This window comes from Netta rufina (assembly GCF_964035555.1).
Source record: "Netta rufina genome assembly, chromosome: 3".
Classification (NCBI taxonomy): Eukaryota; Metazoa; Chordata; class Aves; order Anseriformes; family Anatidae; genus Netta; species Netta rufina.
In genome coordinates, this window is record NC_140125.1 from 28,880,195 (window position 1) to 28,903,392 (window position 23,198).

General features: G+C 35.4%; 1 protein-coding gene across 1 annotated transcript in view; it reads left to right on the forward strand.

Annotated features, from left to right (window-relative positions):
- The window catches only part of FMN2 (formin 2), a gene marked incomplete at both ends in the record, with an annotated part of 154,537 nt that overhangs the window by 130,330 nt on the left and 1,009 nt on the right, over positions 1 to 23,198 (forward strand). Inside the window, 2 exons of the mRNA XM_084284031.1 lie at positions 6,466 to 6,615; positions 22,661 to 22,742. Coding sequence (XP_084140157.1) covers positions 6,466 to 6,615; positions 22,661 to 22,742 — 232 coding nt within the window. The remainder of the gene's footprint in view (positions 1 to 6,465; positions 6,616 to 22,660; positions 22,743 to 23,198) is intronic.

Genomic DNA, 23,198 nt, shown 5'->3' on the forward strand with positions numbered 1-23,198 from the left:
TAACCTACATTTCCGGACCTTTGATTTCTAGATGGCTAGAGATGATGCAGTCTGTGCAGAACAACTTTTCAAACACTATTCTTTGTAATTAGAAAAGTTCTGTCTGCTAAGATAACTTCATCCTGCCTATAACATTATTTAGTACCTTGTCAATGTATACAATTGATAATATTGACAATTTTACATGAATATTAAAATTAATTTTTTCCTAGCCATTTAGGGGTGGAAAGGGGAAACAAAATTTGTATGAATGAGGCAAACTGGACTGTCAAAACATAATTTCCTGTTTCTTTCTCTGTATGTTTCGTGTTGGTTGTTTGTTGTGGAAAAAATAGTAACTCAAAGGTACAGGGATGATTTTGTTGTTGAAACTGTTAATTTTCATCTAGTTGGAGCACTAAAACACTATTCTTTTAAATATAAATTTATAGGAGGTAAGGGACTAGAGATGAGGGAGATGACTTAGGATTCAAAACATTGCAAATGTTTGGCAGGTTTTTTTTAGAGGAAAGGAAAAAATCTCTCGAGACCGTTGTTTTCTAAGGAACGATATTACAAAATCCATAGTTACACAATATAAATTGGCAAAAGGAAGAAGAGATTAATCATTCTGGTAGTTTACTTAAGCTGGCATATCTCAATTTTTAATACTTTTTTAAAGATACTGCTTTAAAAAAATCTTATCAAAATATAAGTTCAGCATATTTTGAATGAACCTATATTTAATTTATTTTTTTTCACTTGTAATCATGCAGGACATGGTAGAGCATGGAGTAGAGGCAATGGTATTATTAAAAACTAAACAAAGAAAGTGACCTAGGGTTATTATGTAGAGAGGGTCCTCAACAAAATACCTCAATAGAAGATGCAAGGCATCTTAGGATGCTGTGCATGTTAAGTTTTCTCACAGACTTGTTCTATCTCAACTACCAGGATGATGGTTCTGTTTCATATTTTGTCATATAATTTTGTGACTGCTGAATTTGTATTCTGTCATATGACTAGCTCTCCTTAATGCTTTCGGCTGTTTAGAACACACAAAAAAATATATATATACGAAGCCTTTTCATAATTGTAAAACAAAGCAAGACTGAATGTGACGATTCACATAGATAACTTTTCCAGGGAACATCTACTGTTACCTATATACTGTTCTCTTCCCTCTGTAGTCATAAATCCAGGTGCGGAACTTTGCATGGGTTTACAGGTCTGCCAAATCAGTTTGGCTTTTAAATCAAACTCATGTCAGATTTAAATCAGTAAGAGATACGTGTAGTCTTCTGTCTTCTTTTTTACCTGGTTTTTGGTGGACTATGTGTAATTCTGTTTTACCTATGACTTTCATCAAACTGGAATATACCTCAGCATTTCTGAGAAATGGTGAATACATACATCAACACACATGCATTATTTCCATATATGGAAAACTGAATCACTTGCAAGAATACAAATATGTTTGAATATGTTTTTAAAGGAGAAAAATTTTCTGCAATTCCTATCTGAGTCAGAACTGCTTCTGAAACACAACTGCTTCACCAATTAGCACAGTACCACCACTAAGATTACCTGTTTTTAACTTCAAATGTGCATACGTGATGCTTAGCAGTTTGTAAACCTAAATACAAGTTGTCCAAAATATCCAGATTTGAACTTCAAACAAAATATATAACCTGTTAAACAATACAGAATCTCTATTGCAAAATTGATGAAACAATTTTTCTACATTTAAACACACATTCAAACATGAACTGTACTCTTACAGGTGATTTAATATATTGTATGTGAAAATCAGGTGGGTGTGTGCAACTGTTCGTTCACTGTTTCTCAGAAATGTCAGTCAGGACATGCCTGAACCTACTGTCACTTTGCTATTTTTTTGGCCACAAAAGCCTTTTCAACTGATATTGATGTGAAATTACTACTGGTCTTTGTTTAGTATTTTTTTACTTGTCTCATTTTTTTTCCAACTGCTCTATTTCCTCTCCCCCTTTTTGCTTGACCTACTGTATGAATTTATATACATCCACATATACAAACATATCCTATATATCTTTATAAACTGACCAAGTGAATGGAAAAAACTAATCCGCTGATACATCACGTATAGCAGACTTGAATCTAAATCACTGTATGAACTTTAGAATTCTTACTACCTTCAAAATGGAATGGAAAAATTGATTAATCCATAGCTGCTCTTAAAATATTCTTAATGGATCAGACCTATTATCTAGAAATGCTGTCAATAAGCCAATTACAATGTGAATGACTTCTGCCCCCCCCCCCCCCCACACACACACACCCCTGATAAAATTTGGTTTGGCTGTTAGTGTATCCACTTATTCTATCCCTCCAAGTAGAAAAAATAATTTACATAGTCTCACAGTTGTACACAATGGAGCACACACACACAAAAAAAACAACCCTACAACGAATCATTCATCAAATTTCCACGTTTGACTAAGCAGTGAGTGCAGTCATCTCAGTCTACAGTGTGTTTTGTTTTGTTTTCTGAATTACACAAACAGTTTAACCAAGGAAATTAAGAGATGAGAAAGTGAGAAATCTTATTTTCTTACTCATTTATCATGGATGGGAAACTCGTCTACTGTTCTGAGAGATTTAATTTATATCTTTCTTCTTCAGAGCCAACATGTGAAATACGAAAACTGGTCTGAAATTTATTTTTAAAAAGTTGGCTTTTGCCATGTCAGGATAAGACAGCAGTGTGAACATCACTGCTTTACTTTTAATCAGGCTTTCAAAGTCATGCTATTTGGAGCAAAGCCGCTGACCTCTTTTACCTCTTTTAATCCCGGAAAATAACTTGCATGCCCTTCCTTCCCTCTTCCATGACTACTCTCTCTTCGCTAATGCACATTCTTTTCCTTTAATACATTTGCTAAGACTACAGAAAACTAAGAACCTGTTCACTTAAGAAATGGCCACTAAGCAAGCTTTGCAATACCTGTTTGTGTAATACATTTAATTTTTCAGATAGGTGAAATGATATCCAGAAAGATGAGATGAGTTTCCCAAAGTTACATCCTGCAAAAATTAATTATAGCAACACAACGCATTCAACTCTAGTTCCTTATTTGATTCAAAATGTCTGTGTGCCTGCATGTACAGTCATGAAAAGTATTGATAGTATTTAAAGATGTCTTGTTTCCAAATCTGCTGAATGATCAACAGGAAAATGTCTGTGGGGGAACCCATTCAAAAGCACCAGAGAAAAGGTATTTGCTGCCTGGCTGAGGTTTGAATAATATCTATTCTTAGGGTTATGAAAATGTCATCCAAATTTCTCTTTGTATTTGAAATGTGCGTCTCCTCCTGGATTCAGCTTTGAGACATATCTAGTTTGATGTATGTAAACATTTCCAAATCAGATATTTAAAGAGCATGATAATAGGAGGATTTACTGCTGTGTGTTTTATTATTTGATGCATTTGGATTCACTTTATTTGCTTTTTCTTTCATCTGTGAATTATGCCACTTTGTCTTGTAGTACAAAAATGACAGCATCAAGAGTATGGCAAGCAGATTTCTATGTATCTTCTAAATGCACTCTGAAACTAGTAACTACTAAATTAGGGGTGACCCCTCCATCTGAAATGTGTGTACATATATATATATATATACACACAGTAACTGTTTTGACAGCTAGATATGCATATATAGAAAAAAAAATTTGATTCATGGAGACTTGTGCTCTGGAGTCTGTTGCAGCTGATACATTGTACGTTGTTAACAGTTATCAAAAAGGTGTGACACATTAACAATGATAACCTGCTACCTTGCTGCTGTTCCACATTTCACAAACAGGTTATTTCCCTTACCTCCAAAAAAAATTGCCACGGAGGCAAGCAAACTGGCTGAGCATTTCTGTCTATATGCCTAGAAATATAGAAAGGCATCCTAGAAAGTTACAGCTGTTAGCCACAGCTGTATGTGTGCATAAGGTTGCACTAGTTGTACAAGTGGTCCTCAGGGAGATTTTTAGTCGTCACAGAAAAAACATTGGCTATCCAGTTGGTCTTCAGTAAACGTTAGTGCTGGTTGTGTTAGTCATCAACTTTTTCTTGAACATACTCCTCTACAATATGAATTTCACTCTGTCTTGGCTTCCCGTTTTGTGGGATGTTTTCCTGTAATGGAATTCTAGCTCGTTACCTCAAATTTAAAAGCATTACTTAGGATAGACATTTACTGTCTGTTTCTTTTCACTTTATTGTCATTTGCAGAACAGTTTGAAGAGAGATTTCTCAGGTCAAGGCATCTTATTTTAACTTCTGGTCTTTCTGTATTCTGCAAATCACTAATGACCTTCATTCAGACAGCTTCCTTAAAAATAAGCCATTGACTCAGCTGATGCCTATGGATTTCTCTCTCTCTTACTCTATTCCTCAAGTTCCTTCAAAAGTATTGCCACTTCATTCTGAAAAATCACAGGAACCTTTTATGTAACTTCCTCTAGTAACAAGCTCCATAACTAGAAATCAGGGGAGGAGACTGGGAGGAAAACCAAAAAGATCTCCCAGATGTGCTTGCTTTAGTCTTTCAAAAAGTTGAAAACATGTTTGAAAAAAAAAAAAGAAAGCAAAACTTCTGAAAATACAATGCAGCATTCAGTTGACTGATGTATGTCAGGGATATTCTTTATAAGTAGTTCTATGCGATCATAGGATGCATGATAAATATTTACCCGGTATAAACCTGTGAGAAAAAATGTCAAGTAAGGCAAGTAGAATAGGATTTTGTAGTTTAATCATCTATAAATCTTTTTTTTTTTTTTTTTTTTTTGGAGAGGTGTGCTAGAGAAATTCAAAACAGATACTCTACTGATTAACGAAGTGCTGTCACAGAGCATACTGATATGGTAGGCTAACTGTGGGAGTGGAAGAAATGGTGTGCTGAGATGTGGCATTTGAGTATTAGTATAATAGATGTAAAAGTGAGAATGTTTTTGTCCTTAATGTTTTATGTGCAACATCTTTGATCTTCTCTATAACTTCATTTTACTTATTTATAAGTATTTATATATATATTATATATATATTAATATATATATATATTCCATCTGCTGAAGTAAAATGAAAAATTATATATATATGAAATATATATATTATATATTATGTATTATATATATTATATTATATATATTATATATATTATTATATTATTTATATATATATTTATAAAATGAAAAATTATGTATATATATAACTTAAGAGAAAAAGTGTATAGAATTTGGTAAACAGATACCATTTTTTAGCTGTAGACCTTCTTATTCAGAAATAGGATCATTTACATATATGTTGAATTTTGAGAAATAGAGAGACTTCTCAGAGACTTTGTAAGGCCGACCATTCTGAATGATTAAATCTGTGACCATTAAATACTTTATGATACAATAGTCCATGTAGAAAGATGAAATGTCTATGACTAAAATGACATTTACATCCATTGAACTGGAATTGTATTTTTTTCCCAAGATTAAAATATTTAAAACTATGATATATATTATATATATATTTATCTTTATATATAACTTTATATATAAGTTTTCATAGGGGTAATGGAGTAGCACTAGATCAATGAGCAAAGCATCCAGAATTATATTTCAAGAGACAGCCTTCCAGAGTTTTCGTGAAATAACTGGTTCTTCAGAGGCTTCTGTGTTGAGCTTCAGATGAGAAATATGTTTGTAAAAGCTCCAGTATTTACAGAACTTTACCTCAGAAATGAAATGGAATAATAGTTAATGAAACAACTAGTTTTTGAGGTAATTCCTCCCTATATAATTCAATATAATATTTCTACATGTTCTTAAATCTGAAATAAAAGCAATTCAAATTCAGAAATTTGTTAAATTTAATTGCTGTGTTCAGAAGCAAATGGCAGATTGTTCTGTTAGAATGATAGATACTTGCTTTCTAGCATAGTTGCTCCTGGCTTAGTTTTTCATTGCATAATTTCTTGTTGTGCCCAGGTGGGAATCTTAATATTTTTGCGTATGCTCCCATCTAATGCATCTATCCCAATTTATTGCAGTGTAGGTTTAACAGACCTTTAACAACTTCATTTTCAGTCTTTATAGGCATTGAATATGATATCTGAAAATTGCATTAAACACAACACTAAAGCACTGTCAAGTGTGGATGTCTGGATATGCAGGCCTCTGGAGAGTGCACTAATTTTAGCTTTTGAAATGGAAAATACTTTGGTCAAAAACAGAACCTATGATCCTGTGATAAATGCCAGATCCTAACTTTGCTGAAGGATTGTATTATGTATTTATCGGTATACTAAGAGCTGAGAACTGTTGTTTTTATATTCTTATATTTTAGATCTGCTACCAAAGATAATTAAATGCCATGTCAGTGTTAAGTAGGGGAAAAAAAAATCTATGTCAGTGGGTATCATTGACACATTTGTCATTTTTTCTTTTTTTTTTTTTAACAGCTTTTTGGAAACTGCAGCATATTTCTGTATGAAACCAAAAATGGGAGAGAAAGAGGTGTCTCCACATTCTTTTTTCAGTATTTGGCATGAATTCAGTTCTGACTTCAAAGACTTCTGGAAGAAGGAAAACAAACTTATTCTTCAGGAAAGGTACATTTGTTTGTTTGTTCAAAGGCTTTTCTCAGAGAATGTTATTGAGAGCAATTGTACCAGTCACCCTCACTTCATTAGCACTGGGAATTTCTCAGTCTTTTTTTTTTTTTTTTTTTTTTTTCCCCGCCTAGTTGTCATAATTTTTGAATGGGACATTAATAACAATTTGTGCTAAAGTTTTTCAGGTCAGCTATGTGAATGACTTTTTTAGTAGAACACATAACTGCTATGCCTATATGAATTTAAGAAACAAGAAACTTGTTTCAGGTCTGAAAGTTGATTAAAAAAAAAAAAAGATTTCCCATTCATATATTTACTGAAAACAAGTCAAGGCAAGATGTGTAAATATTTGTCCATTGAAGTCAGGGAAAAAGGAGGGGAAACAGAAAGAGAGAAGAAAAGGTCTATTGATCCCACCTTGAGGGAGAAAAATCAAACTGAACCATATTCCAAATCACAACCCCACAGACATGTGCCTTGTGGTATGTATGACATAAAGAATTAAGATTGTAGTTTTGAAAAATTAGCCATAATGTCTGTTCCATGTATTAGAAGAGCTATGAAGTTTTCTTTCATCTGCACGCAGATATTACATAGTGGTAATTCTTTGTTTATAAAAATGATGCCAAGAATTAATTAGTTGTTAAAAAGTAATAAATGTCATATAAGGACAATTTAAATACAACCATGAAAACTGTAAACATGGTTACATTTGTTAGCAACTTGAGTGATCTCATTGTACAGATAATGAAGCAACTTCTGTGCCTTAACATTAACAGGACCGAAGCTTTAGGTTCTTTAAATGTTTGGTATCGGTCCATATTTTGGTAATTGTATAAGAATAGGTCTCTTCTTCAAGAGTACTCACCCTGCGTAAATGTCACAGACATCTGGCTTTGGAAATCATTGTTAACTTTCCTTAGGCACTTATATGATCAGTGTCATATATACTGTATATAATTAGTGTAAGTGGATACATTTTGGAATGAATACTGTCTCAGTTAAAAAAAAAAAAAATGTATATAAAAAATATTCTGTTCCTATTGCACAAGCGTGGTACAAATATTAGTGCAATACAGCAGCAATCTGGGGATGCATTTCACTTTACTGACTGACTTAATTTTAAGTAAATAAGTACATCTCTTCAGAATTGACTTGACAGCTAAATAGTATCGTTAGTTTCCTGTGCAAAGACTTAGTTGCCAACTTAATACATGTTAATTTCATTTTGTATTATCTCTATAGAACAGTATTTTAAAAACTGCCCTTTTGTTTTCCAAAGTACTAGGTTATTATTCTAGAATCAAACATAAACCCTCCAAAGCTCCCCTGAATGTTCTCTCTACAAAATATTTTGCTATAAAAGAAATTAATTAAAAGAAATTAACTAACCATTTTTCCCCTATTTTTTGTACACTTCTGAAGCTAAGAATAGTATTGTGATACAATCATTTAATTTTTTGTTTCAGTTCCATGTACAAATATGCTAAGAGGATGCATTGAAGCAGCAGGGAAAAAGTGTCTGCCAAATTGGTCCCTTCTAGGCCAAGGGTGCCTTTTAATCTGAAAAGAACTGAACATGTTTGCCTACAGAATGTCTTTAGGTTGGGGATGTGACGGGGAATGAAAGGATACTGAAAAAGGGCCTACAGTGGGAAAGGAAACTGGGATATTCCTGGAAAGAACAGCAAAGAGGCCGAGGCTCAGAGCAGATGGAATGGGGGAGATTTTCTCAGGGGTACAGGCAGGACTGTGTAGCTGCAAACCAGGAAGTCACTGAAATTAAAACTGAAAATGATCCATCCTGAAAATCAAAGATAGATCTTTATTTATTTATTTACTTAGAGGTTGACATGTCTTGCCAAGTTCCAATCTTCCACTTTGTAAACTCTGTTCAGGTTAGGCAGGGTTTGGTGTTTGGAAACCTTTCCTGTCTGTGCTCACCTCAGAAAAGTTTGGCACAGTGTTGTTTCGGTGCTCTTCATTGCCTTTTAGGTACTAACATATTTTGTCCTAATTGACAGTAGAGTAAATATCTTCCAAGTAGTACATTTTTTCCCCCAAATGAAATATCTCCATTTGATAAACAACTGTTTTATCAAAGCCTTTCTGTGGAAAACATTTTGCCTGCCGTCATAGTTCAGCCTGGTATCTGAAGTTGTCCTTTAGACTGTTTGCCTGACCTGATACTTCCACTGTTCTTATTGATAGGAAGGATGCTATTATATGAAGGTTTCTGAGTATTGAAATTGCAGGAGGAGAAAAATCTTAACAGAATATTAAGTATTGCTAAAAGGTGTAAGAATATACAAAACATAATTATGATGATTTTGAAAATCTTAGCCTGTATGGACAGATGCTGAGGTGACAGGAACATGCCTGTTGCCATTGAAATTAACAAAAAATGTAAATAAAAAATTAAGAAACTGGATTTTAACTCTTCAGTTGATATTCTTGAATGAATGTTTTGGGTTTTTTGTTTGTTTGTTTAGGACATAGCATGGAATTTAGTGTAATACATTTTAAAGTGTTTAATAGAAATCTTGATTTGTGATGGCCTATGTCTATCAAATGCTAGGGATATATTTTAAATTGAAGTAACTGGTGACTAGAATATATGGATGTCTCAGCAGTAAAATTTGAGGGATGCAATACTGGTCCTGCATTAAAATGTCATTAACCCTCAAGAAGGTGAGAATTTCCTGTTAAGTGAACACTTGTTAATTCTTCCTGTCTGAGTAAGTTGCATTATTTTCTGTTGCTAAAGGTGAAGAGCAGGCTAGACCATTAATCATCAAAGTAACTTTCTGTGCTTTTTCATTGGTGGAAAAAATCAAGTCACATTTATGGTGAAACTTTTTAAGTATTGCCACCTTTGAAGAATTATTTCCCAGGCCACTGCCTCATGTAGCATACTTACATTATGATTGTTATTTATAAAAAGTATAACTTTATTTGATTTTATTTTTAGGTTAATCATCTTCCTTCCTTTTTTCCCCCTTTTCTTCCACTACTTTCATATTTAGTTTAATAAACCTTTATACTATGCTTTTAGAATAGTTTGGGCATTGTTTCTAAAATATTTTATATCTCAGTTTATGTATAGACTGTGTAGGGAAAGGAATTACTTGTTAATATTGACTGTTTCTTATTTAGTCTCTGTAAAGATGAGCCACACTGTTTTACAATAATTTACTCAAAGGCTTTTCATAGATGTTATTTCCTAAGGTGGTACAACTTTTTGTTACAAGTGAGTCAACTCTTTTTTTAAACACTTCTCAGTCAGTATTTTAAACTGTGTATTGGTTTCCCAGGCATTTATATGTAAAAGATAAACACTGAAGTGTCAGACTTCATATTTCTTTAGAAGAGGATGAGGAAAAAAAAATGAAGAAAAATGGTGTGAGGTTAAAAACAAATTATTTTTTCCAAAATTTTCTACTGCTTTTGCTCAATTCTGTCAGATGAAATGAAGCAGAACTGGAAAATACCAGCTGTAGAGAAAATTATGCATGATAAACTGTTAAAATACAGTAGCAATAAAAAGAAAAATGCACCTCAAAATTACAGTGAAAGAGTAAGTCTGCCAAAAGGTTTTCCTAACCATACTATTCTTTGTAGTCACTCTGTAGAGCCTAACTGGAGCATTCCAATCAAAATTGTCATCTTGATTATTTATAAATTTCTAAAATAATATTTTAGGCTAAATTTCTGATGCTAAACACCTTTAAATGAAAGTTTAAAATGTATTTTTTTTTTTTCTCAATAAGCAACTTATAGCAAACAAAAACTCAATGAGGCCTGGTTCGGATCCTTAAATGTTGGTCTTTTTGTACTTTCATTATATTTCTAAATTGTCACTGGTAGGATATACTTTGTGTTTGTACTTTGAAAACACCTGAATGGTTTCGTATGAAGCTTGCACTTCATATGTGATCAGCAAGAAAGCCAAGAGTTGACATATTGCCTAATTCCTTTTCAGTGCTGTTTGAAAAAAGAATATGATTTTGAACCTTACAAACTTCTTATGCTTATTCAGCATCCTCATAACCTATACATTTAATTCAGTTGCTAAATACCCTGAGATGTATATTGACCTCTGAATGTATACTGTCAGATAATGCACAGCTGCAGTGACAATTATACAAAAGTCTCACCTTAGGAAAACTCTTAAGGGATCACACCACCAATATTGAAATTCATATTTTTCTCCTGTAGAGAGAGCAGGTGTCTCATGCAAACTGGCAAAGTTAATATCTTAACTCTTTTCTCATAAATTTCTGTCTTTGTTCTCTTTTTTATCTTGGTTTCTTTATATTGCTGAGGTAAAGATATTTGGCATTAAATTTATTATTCCAGTTTAGCACTGGAGAAATATTTTAGTTTTTCTTGATGTCCAGCAAAGACCTACAGGCCCAGACCCAACTGCTTTCTTAGGAATGAGGAAAAAGCAGCCTGTCCTAAGACTGAAAAGGTATTCACCTATTAAACCTCTGCAGAAGGAAGTCTTGAAAAGTTATGATCAATTAAAAGAATAGGAGGGAGTGGGGGGAAAAAATAAAAGGTGAAACAGCTGCTGTGTAAATATAGAGTTTGCAAATCCTTGGTAGCTAAAAATACAATTATTTTGAAAAAAATCTCATTGGGTGTGGGCAGCAACAAGCATCATTAGGATCGTAACTTCATCTTTTCTTTACAGATGGGGTACACATCCTGGTTTATGACAGTAACAAAAAAGCAGACAGTCTTTTAAGAACTTTTATGTTTAAATGAAGTTGGAACAAAGAAAAGTTCCATTGTTGTCAAAGGTCAATATCATTAGTCCTTAGACGCAGATTCAGAGCTTACTAGAAACAGTTCAAGGCAAAAGCATTTTTACAAGGCTACAGATCCACCTTCCCTTTCTCAGGGTTCAAGTCGGATACTGACACTCGTTTGCCCACTCCTGTCCTAAGTGTCAGTTTCTTCAGACTACGTTTGCCATTCCATGGCCTGTGCCAACTTGCAAAGATTTACATAAATAGGGGAAATAAACATGAATTTCTAGACAGGAGGAGAAAATTAGAGGGGGACACGGGCAGATATGGGTACCTTTTAAGTATGTGCATAAGGTGAATATTGCTCATGGATTCACACTGGCCCTTGCCTTTATGAAAAGGTACATCACTGAACGAAGAATAACTTTGTCAGGGATGCCAGCAGAAGAGAGTTCATGAGCAGGATCAACATGATGGTAAAATTCTGTAAGTCCCTGTTATCTTGCATCACACTAAACTAGAGAATATCTTTTGGCTAGCTTTATTCAACCCTTTAACTCCCACGATAAATCTTTGACACATTAAAAATAATCTATACTAAAAATAAAAAAATCAAATAAAGCACTTGTCTCTCAAATGTAAAAGTTGCCCATTCCCGTAAGAATAGCAGTTAAGCTGGCACCTGGTGTGTCACACTGTGTATATCTAGATGAAAGGGAGATTCCTGGCCAGCATGTCTCCACAGCTCATTGATCTCTCTCTGCAGAAAGACTGGTATGTCTCCCTACAGACTCCTCGGCAGGATGATTTAAAACTTGCTGTTGAGCAATTTAAAGTCTGGCATTGGATATCTGTACATTGCACAGTGAGGAGCATATTGGTAAGCTGCCACTTCTGCTTGCAGAGGAGGGCATTAAATCCCATAGCGCAAGCAATGTACTCTCAGGGTAATTTAAGGGATATTTTGTTAACACTTATAATAGGAACCAGTGAGTCAGACTTGATAGTGAGAGATCTGGGGACATGGGAATATGTACTTGCAAAGAAATGTGGAAATGGAATAAAAGAGTAGAAAAAGGTATAGAGACTGAAAATATGAGAGGAAAATGATGGAAATGTGGAGTATGTTCAATGTGGTCACATTTTGCTTGGCATGCTGTTGTGATACAAACTAAAAGCTCCTAGCATGATGTTAGTAAGCAGATACGTTTTCTGGCTTGGGAACTTGAATCTCACTCTCCGTATTTCTGTCTAATCAACTGGTCTGCATGCTGCTAGGCTTTGTTTTACAATGGGTAGTTACAATAACATTTCAAAACAGTATTCAGCTTATGTGTCTTTGAACTGAACAATTAAAATGTTCCTCAGTTTCTGAGAGTATTTCAAAATTTTAACTTGATTAAAATAGCTCTCTGATCAGAAAATACTGTGTTAAATTATAGACATTGGAAAACATACTTGAAAGAAGTCAAATAGAGCAAAGATTCAGAAGCTAGGAAGAATCCTTTGAGGCAGTGCCTCACAAAGAGACAATTTGGTGTCCAGCTGAGACATGTTGCTCAATATTTCAGTATTTCTTTTTCTTCCATGTGCACTTCTGGTAATTAGTAATTTTTTTTTCAATGAAAACATTAGGTTTTTTTGGTTAGGGGAGGAAAGCATTAACTTTCATTTTTAGCATTGCTTTTGAAGGAAAAGTTTGTGAAAAATAAAAATTTTGAGATACATTTCTCAAGCTGGATCTCTGGTAGAAATCACTTTATATAGTCAAGTGGTGATACTGTGTGGTTCCTACCCCATGGTGATCTTTTCAGATTTTGAGGCTCTTTCCTATTTGCTAGTTCTTGAAAGAGAGAATGACTGCCTGTGGTTTAAAAAATAAAAAATAAAAAATCCGCCCAACATAATCGATAGATACTTGGAGATTAGTGAAAAATTGCACCACTAAAAGTTTTAAACAGATTTTTTTTTTGGACAAGAAGTGCAGCAATTTCAATACCTGTAAAATATCTTCATTCCCAGGCAAAATGATTACACTGGTATTTGAGGTGCATTAAAATATCATAACGTGTTTAAAAAAAAAAAAAAAGGCATTAAAATATTAGTCCCCAAAAGTTTAAGGCACTTGCAATGACTTAAAATCTACCACAACCCAGACTAATCTCTAACTACTGAAGATGTTAGATTCCTTTATACTGAGACATTGTGCCAAACAAAGCTATTATGATAGCTGCATACAGCTATCATAATGACAACATCCATTAAGTATAAGTACATGGTTGCATGCATGTCTTATGGCATGAGTACAAGGAACAGTCTGTGTTTTTACATTTTTAGGAAGAACCTTGCTGTTTCAGCAGTTGTTTTGATGTCAGTATACAATTATGAATAGGCAACTTATGATAGGAGACTTGTTAGCTGGTAGAGCAAGGTTGGAGGCATCTTATTTTCCTGCCTTCTGCACTGGATATCTCTAATTCTGTGGTTCTCCAGCTGACTTCTTCTAATTTTCCTTTCTTTCTAGTGATCTCTTCTTTCTACTCATTTCTCATATTTGCTTGTACAAGCAAATTCCTGTAGCTATGGATTACATAATATATGTATACCCCAGTACACCCAACATAGCTACTTGTCTGCATAGGGTATGTCACCATATCCTCTTTAAGATGGTCTCCTTCTCCATATAATTTATTCACCAAGACTTTTCTCATTCTTTTTTTACACATTGCAATTTTTTCCTTCTTTTTACTGCATTTGCTGTTTCCACGTTTTAGAGCAAACACATGGTTTCACATTTCTGTTCATTCCAGAGTTTCGTTTCTTTTTGCTTGCTCATTATGTCACTGGTTTTACTTCACCTCCAGTCTTGTTCTCTTGCCTTATTTCCTGTTGAGTTTCCTAACCAAATAGTCCAGAATGCAGCCAGCTTCTTTGAGAGCAATCTTTGCTTCAGTTCCAAGAAAAACATTGAAAGTTGATGACTAACTTTTCTGAGAGCAATCTCGATTTTCATATGCAAATTCTGGAGGAAAGTGATTTCCATCTTGCCTGAAGGTAGACAGGTATAGTCTGAAATATTGGCCACTTTGACAGGAAAAATACATGAATTTGATATACATTTGATATACATTGTGAAATACATGAATTTTTCAAGAAGTCAGGAAATAGTTATTTAAGTGGTCATATGCTTCTTTGCATTTTATTAGAGTTATAGATAATCCTTAAAACTTTATTTTTGTGTTACTACATTTTCAAGATGAAATTACCATTAATACTAAAGTTATCATCTTTAAAACATGGATTTTAACAAAGTATCATTTTTTTTGCATTTATACATGTGTTTATTTCTACACAGATAAGAACAGTCATCTAGATCACCAAAAATATTGTTGCCAGATAGAAATGCATAAAAACCAAATAGTTCTTTTCCATAGGTTAATAAGATAATTCAACATTCATTTCATCCCTGTCAAGCCAAATTAGAAAGATTTCACTTCCACAATGCAATACCTCCAAACTGAAATTGTTTCAGAGGGTTGTGAAGTGTGTCGTGGATAGCAGTAGGACTGCAAATTGGAAGGTCTCATTTTCAATTCATTTGGCTTCAGTGTCATATTTTAGGCCACTTTAACATGATGCACATGGAAGAAAATATAAGATGTATTCCCAAAAATCTGTTCTACACAGTTAACCGAGGAGGGATCATAATCTGGGTCCCACTACCGGTTACTCTCTGTGTTAACTGGCCAAATTAAAATATTTTAATCTATTTTTCTTTGGTCCTCTGAGCCAAAGTATGATCAATCACTGCATCTTTCAACCAGTCATTGTCCACCCCATGGTCCTTAAAGTAGCCAGGCAAAGAGCCGGGAGGGATGTCAGGAAAGAGGAAAGAGATTCTATATTAGAATATCTTTCTTTGTAGGTAGAGGTTAGGTTTTATCAGTCAGTTTGATGAGACCAGGTACGTTAAAATGTGCTTCTTATCTGTATAAAGTCTTTGCAGTCAGTTACTGAATCATATTTATGTCATCACTTCAATACTATTGGCATGAAAGTAAAAGCTCTACAGTTTTTACTCTACTTTTATGTTGGGAATTGTAATTTTCCCTAACAGTTACTCTAATTTTTATTATTTTTTTATTTTTTATTTTATTTTTTACTAAAGAGAAACTCTTTACCAAAAAGTCATTCCAATTTTTTAGTGACTGAGTTAAAAAAAGCTAGGCCCATTGCTCTTGGAAGAGTTTTCCAATAAACATTTTTAAAGTTTTCTATCCTTGATATCTTAAGGATATCTGGCGCTTGATATTTTTGCAGGGGATGTTTTTTTAATTATTTATTTGTAAAGGTGGTGTTGTTATTATGAAAAAGTTATCTCCAGTGCAGACTAACCTAAGTAAAGTATTTTGGCATGAAAAACACTTTTTATTTATCTGATAATAAATGTTGAGGAATATAAGGAATATTGGCATCAGCTTTTGCTTTGTTAGAAAATACAGTATATCTGCAGAAAAATTTCTTCTGGGTTTCATGAACTACACTGCCAAACCATAAAATTAATGTCTCTGTGAGTTTATCATGGAAGTTTTTGTGAACAGCTCTACTATCTAAGGCATATAACATTCCAGCCTTCTCACTGTGCTTACATTTGTCATGTCATAGTACTTGCTAGTGAAGTGTAAGGCTACCAAGCCTAGATGGAGCCAGTAAGAAATGAATCTGTCTGCCACAGATACTTCAGACAACATTATTAATGTTTAGTGGCAGGAAAGTGGCTCCCCTTCTCAATGGATTGAATGATGACAGAAGTTCTCTAAGCCTTGATAAGATTGTGGCCAGGCTGGCTTTTGGTCTAGAAGGTAGATAAAGCTACTCCGTCTTTTGGGTTTGTAAGGAAGTCTGGTTCCTTTTTCCTGTATACAAGCCAAAGTGTGAATTGCATATTTGTCTCACAGAGTCTTTAAACTTAACCACAGTTTGTGTAAGTTAGTCTAACAATAAATACAAAGTATAAGGAGGTGAAAGTGTTGGAGAAGGGTGTTTTAGTTTTGGTGGAAAAAAGAAACTACTTTGTTAAGGGTAATACTTGTTAGAGTCTCCTGAATGTTTCTAAGTGGTTGGATTTGAGATATTAATTCTTGGGCTCTGTAGGTGTCTAGCTGTTCATTCTCTTGTTTGTTTTAAACTAATTGCTTACTACTATGTGTTCCCTACCTGTTTTCTAATTGCTGGCCTTTCAGAAGGTTATCCTTTCTGAAATAATGAAAGCAATATTTTAGCTAAATTTAGTTAATATTCAAGGACGTATATTTGTTCAGATACAAGTTCTGAACATTCTTATTATGCATTCATGGAATCTGCCTTGGGCCTGATGTTGTGTCCACTGCTGTTAATACCTCCGCTCTTCAGATTGCTACATAGAGTTAAACAACTCTCTGGTTGTCTAGACTGAAAAGATTGTTTTAGTTTTGTTAAGATTGTCCTTTTTAAGGCAAAAACAAGAATCAGAGAATGGTTTGGGTTGGACGGGACCCTAAATGATCATCTAGTTCCAACCCCACCCTCACTGGACACCTTCCACTAGACCAAGTTGTTCAAAGCCCCATCCAACCCTGGCCTTGAGAAAACCTGGCCACAACTTCTCTAGGCAACCTGTTCCAGTGTCTCACAGCTCTCACAATAAGGAACGTCTTCCTTACATCTAATCTAAATCTACCCTCCTCTGGTTTAATGTCATTGCTCCTTGCCCTATCACTTCAATCCCTGGTGAAGAGTCTTTATTCCAGCTTTCTTTTAGGTCCCCTTTAGGTACTTGGAAGGAAGCTGTAAGGTCTCTCAGGAGCCTTCTCTTCTCCAGGCTGAAAAAGCTCCCTTAGCTTGTCTTCATAGGAGAGGTGCTCCAGCACAATGATCATCCTCGTGGCCCTCCTCTGGACTCACTCCTACAGGTTGAAATCCTTCTTATGTTGGGGCCCCAAAGATGAATGCAGCACTCTAGGTGAGGTCTCATGAGGTCTGGGTAGAGGAGGAGAAGCATCTCCCTTGACCTGCTGACCATATTTCTTTTGATGCAGCCCACAATACAATTGGCTTTCTGGGTTGTGGGCGCACATCGCTGGCTCATTTTGAGCTTCTTATCGATGAACACCCTCAACTCCTTTTCATCAGGGCTGCCCTCAATCCATTCTCTGCCCAGCCTGTATTTGTGCTTGGGATTGCCCTGACACAGGTCTCGGCCTTGTTGAACCTCATGAGGTTCTCACCGGACCACCTCTCAAGCCCATCCAGGTCCCTCTGGATTCCGAACAAATGACTTGGGAAAAGAAACAAGTAAAAATTGATAAAGGTAATGCAGCTGATTCTATCTTGTCAAACTGATACGCTCGCTTTTAAGCCAAGATTGGCATGAGTTGGGACAGCTTGATAGCAAATGAGCTAAAGACAGCGTACTGAAGTAAAGTCAGTTTGAGAAACAATTGAAAAGTATGAAGTGAGATGGTTTGTCAAGATATAATCAGTCTAGCAAAGCATCTTAGCACGCTGTAAGCTTGTGAATAATTCCCATTACACCGTGTTAACTGTGCCTCCTGGCTTCTTCAAGAGCACTTCATGTGCCAGTTCATAAAATCTTAGAATATCCTGTGTTGGAAGGGGCCCACAAGAATCATTGTGTCCAGCTACTCCTGGCTCCATACAGGACCACCCAAAAATCAAGCCATTTTTCTGAGAGTGTTGTCCAAACGCTGCTTGAACTCTGGCAGACTCATTGCTGTGACCACTTCCCTGGGGAGCCTGTTCCATTGCCTGACCACCCTCTCAGTAAAGAATGTTTTGCTAGTATCCAACCTGAACCTCCCCTGACCCTGTTAGGCTCCCTTAGCACCACCCTCTCTCACCCATTCTCAGATCATGCCTGGAGTTAATGTCCCACTTCTAACTGAATATTTGGTTGCACTTGAGAGCAATAGCTCTATATAAAGGGACCAAACAACCTCTATAACAGAATGCATTAGTTGCATAGAACTTAAATAGTTTAAATAGAAACAGATCTTCAAAACAATAAATCAATCTATACACATGCCTGCCTTTGCCTAAGGGTCATAATTCGCAGGCACTGGGGAACACCCACCTTCTTCAGACTCTTTTTTTCCACAGCCCCCCTCAGTGGCAGCCTATCTTTCCACACAGGCCCTGACAATTGAATCCCTGCTCCTTTCCTAGGAATGTCTTGTTAACTGTTTCATGCTCTGAGTGCTTTGTTCTCAACATTGGTAGAGCAGCAGTGTCACTTTGGCCTTGGGCCTGGAAGTATGTCATTGTCTGCATTTTTTTCCCTTTTTGTGGCTGTTGGGAGGAGCACAGATTGCTCTTGTGTTTTCTCAAAACATCCCCTTCCCTTTTCCCAACGTTAGATTCCATGAACCTCTTCGTGAAGCTCTAGCGACTGACCATAGATGAATAGTTAAGCCAGTCTTCCTGATATAACAGCTGGAGTTCACACAATTTTTGCACATCTTGATCTCAGATTATTGCCTTGCATATCCACACCAAAGTTGGGGGAAGTAGTGTAGGAAAGGTCTGAGCAAGAGGAGGGTATGCAGGAATTTGCTACAGTAAAAATAGGACCTGAATTAATAATGAGTTGACAGAAGTAAGGTATTTTTGCCCACATCTTATGAATTTGATAGTCAGAAAGATGAAGAATCATTCAGGAGCAGTGGAGAAAACCTAAGAAGTTGAGAAGGATTGCCAGTGGCAATTAAATAATATTTTCCAACTGAATTGAGACTATTGTCTTTATCTCAGAGAAAACCCTTTATCTGCTTTTCTAGACCTTGCAGTTTAAATGGTATTGATGTTCATGTCAAAAAATATCTGTTTGTTCTGGAAAGATCAAACTACTTTAATCTTAAACTTAATAAAATAATTATTAAGCTTAATGGTTGGTCTTTGGAAAATGTACTTGTGCACTGCAGAAATTGATACCAGCTCAGGTTTATGACTTAGTGTTGTGGAAGGCTAATGACTGCCTTTATCTCTATATTTCACCTATTTGCTGGCTTATATATATATACACACACACACACACATACATACAGCTGTATATTTGTACAGTATTCTTGGCTTCCAGTTATAACGTGGTCATAAACTAAGCCTCCTAATAATGAGACTTTGATGTGCTACCTTTTGCCGTTCTAATATCTCTTGCTGAAGAAGCAAGAAGTATAGGTTGTATTGGCTTCAGTGAGGCTCTATTCAACCACTTGAATCTTCTTGCAGGATTGGGGCCAGGAGACAGCAAGCTATCCCAAACACACACAATGAGTCAGTGATATGGTTGGAACTGGAACTGAGTGGCTGCTAGCTCTCAGCTTTGTCTCAAGTGCTTTAGGGAATAATGCTTTTTGTCTTCTGCATTCCCGTTGCTATGAATAAGTAGGCTCAAACTCCAAGGAATTTTACAAAAGCTCCCAAAAAACTTGGGACCAGAGTTATAACAGCGTCTCTTACATAATCCTAGAAAAATGGCTAGTGCAAGCTTTAAGGTTGTCTTTTCATCAATCTTGAAGCTGTGAGGTTGTTGGTTTTTTTTTTATGTGTAATTTAAGGGACAGAGAAATCAAGACCATCTTCCTCACTGAGTGGCATTGTTATTAGCATTTTCTTGTTTCAAGCCAAGACAGCCTTTCTCCAAATAGCTATTTCTCTAATAGAAACAGAATATTTAAAGGTGTTACACTGGCAATGATGATGATGATGGCAAGACCTGTTTTTTACAGAATAACCACTATCATTGTATTATTAGGTTCCATTCTAGAATGAGGATTTTTGTTTTGAGTAAATGTTAGACCTACAGGAAACCATGCCGTCTTATGACCTGGTATGTTAGGCAAGCAGTGCTCAATATATCCTTAAAGGGGGTTATTTAAACTGGACAAAGACTGGAACTAAAGATTTCCTGACATTTCCTGAGAATAACATTTAGGTCTGTGTGAACTGGTTCAGTAAATGCTTTTGTATATTACAAATGCTATCATTTGCATGTTGAGTATCCTGAATACCTGAATATATTAAATTGCTTCTATAAAACAGTCATCTTGATAACCTCAGTAGTACTAATACTGTCCCCAGGATTTGATACTAGTTTACCCCTAAGTAAGGTTTCATTTTCTTATGTAAATGTCTACCCGTGAAGGGAGCTAGCTATAGTCGTATTTGAAAATGAGGAAATCATATCATAAATGAGCTATTTAATATCTGTAAGAGTGGCTTTTGATAGCTTGGAATGTGTCTGACTTTTTGGAAATATCATTGGAAGGTCAATATCACAAGTACTTTTCCTCCTTCGGATGTAAGTAGAAGTGAATCAGAAGAAAAAGTGGAATTTGGGGGGAAAAAGTATCTTTGAATTGTACTGCATTCTATATTATTCCCATAAGCTTTTACTTAAAACTATCACCAAGTTTTGGCTGCCACATTTACTGGATCTATTTAAATACATTTTAAAGGTGAATTACTTGGCTGTTTGACATTTTTGTTCTACATTATGCTACAGCAATCTGTCTGATTTGCAGTCAGATAGAAAGTATTATAGCTTGAAAATAAGAGGTCTCAAAAGCTTCCCCACCTTCCCCCCACCTGTGCACGTAAAGGTCTTCCTACACTAATAAAATATATGGTCATCAAATGAAGAGAGCAGCTTGTTGGAAGTGTTGGAAAAGAACTGAAGTTTAAATTAATTTTTGAAAGTACAAATTTGAGACTTATGAAAAGAACGAGGTGTGTCTGATGAAGCTGGATGTTGGAGAGATGAATGCAAAGGCAGTTTTTGTAATGTGCTTAGCAGACCCAGCTGGAGTCATATTTTCAGAAATCTGGCCCTTACCACACACACAAAAAATATTAAAAAAAAATAGTAACATGAAGTCTGATTCTCTTATTGCCCTATGTAGCCACAGTGAAATAGTAGACGTGAGTGGTCTGGAGATGAACCGCAAGGAACCAGCCAAGATATATCATTTCTTTAATATAATTTTACTGTTTTTTTTTTCATTGTTGGATAATGATGAAAAAGCACAGTAAATGCCATCCAAAATCTATACTGTTGGCAAGAGCAAGCCAATATAGGATTTACATTTTTATTTTCTACTTTCTTATTTATAAGTAATAGTCTCATTTCTCATCAAAACAAAGTGTACATATCTCACACCACTTTACGCCATCACATAAAAAGGGTATATATAAGTCTTTGAAGCTCAGAGAATTCATAACATAAATCTGTATTATCAGTGTTTCAATAACCATGTGTATTTGGAAGATTGATCTCCAAAGCGAGCAAAAATGTTAGAGCAATGTTCTGCAGTGTGCCATTGAGCTCACCAGACTGATTCTGGCAGACTCCCAGTCTGAATATAGCCTTCTGGCTTTTGGGGTTGCTTTTGGGGTTTGTTCCCTATCTGGATGACTGAAAGGACATTTATCTCATCACAATGTGACATTTTGTGGTATTTCACAAGGCCTAATTTGTTACCATTTACCAAGTCAGGAAATGCTAATAAGTGACACCCTCATATCTGGAACCTGCTCTTCTCTTTGCACCTAAGCAACCAAGTATATTCACCTCCAGTATTCATGTAAGCCTCACTGCTAATTTTCCGTTTCGGAAAGAGATGTGTGCAGTGTTGTGCGCCATGTTGGTTGTAAACATCATGTTCTATAAGAATGATTCTGGACATTTTCATTTCTAGGAGACTGAAAATTTAAAGTTAGAGGGTGAAGACTGGAATTGTAGGTTAAGCTGCTTTGCCATTTTTAATACAAATAAATTTGGGCTAAAGAGAAATTAGCTTGGTGAGAATCTTCACCTAAACTGCAGTCGAAGTAGTGAGGTCAGGAGTGGTTGAAAAATGATTTCAAAATAGTCATGACACGAAAAGTAGCTTTCATAGCATTGTTTGGCATGAATGCTTTGAAAGTTAGTCTTCGTGTCTTCCAGTGTATTTTAAATCCTGCTAGACTTGAATCTTTAACTACAACAAAAGTGATTACTTTTGTAACTAGTATTGAATATGCCATTGATTACGCTTGACCTTGTAAGTGCTAGAGCCTGGTACTCTGACAACAACAACCAGGGAGTGCAAGTGGATTGTGGAGCCTGCTAATAAAAATATGGGGAATAAGGTCCATTTGTATCTTCAGGCCTAAATTTTTAAGTTATATACAGCACTATTTTTGGAAATTGTTTTCGTCTAGTGGAATATTTATAATTTGTCTCATTTCAGAGTTAAAGAAGCAGAGGAAGTCTGTAGGCAGAAAAAGGGGAAATCACTATACAATATAAGACCAAAACATGATTCCGGAATTGTAAGTAAAAACTGTAGCTATACTTCTGTTCCCATCATTCACCCTACCTTTTTCTCATTGACTTTTATAAGTATGTTATTCTTGATATGCTTTTTTTTTTTTTTTATGCTTCCATAAATGGTGTTAATTTGTTAGATTAACAAGTAGTTTAAATGCTGCCTGGTAATGTTACTCCACAAAATAGACAGAGCACAAGCAAGAGTAGCATATTATTGTTCTGTCCTGCCGATCTGTCTGCATCTCAGTCTTGATGTGGGATGCACCTGGACGGGAGAAAGGCCGTTACAGTCTTCAAGCTTATTCAGTCTGAAATTACTTGCTTCTAAACCTACAAAATGTAGGGAAAGTTCATGATAGTATGCATTTTTCAAGTTGGATCTCTGTGTCAAGTACTAGTGGCTTCTGTTCCACTTATCTGTATGTCTTTGGAACAGCAGCTCTAGGAAAAGATAATAC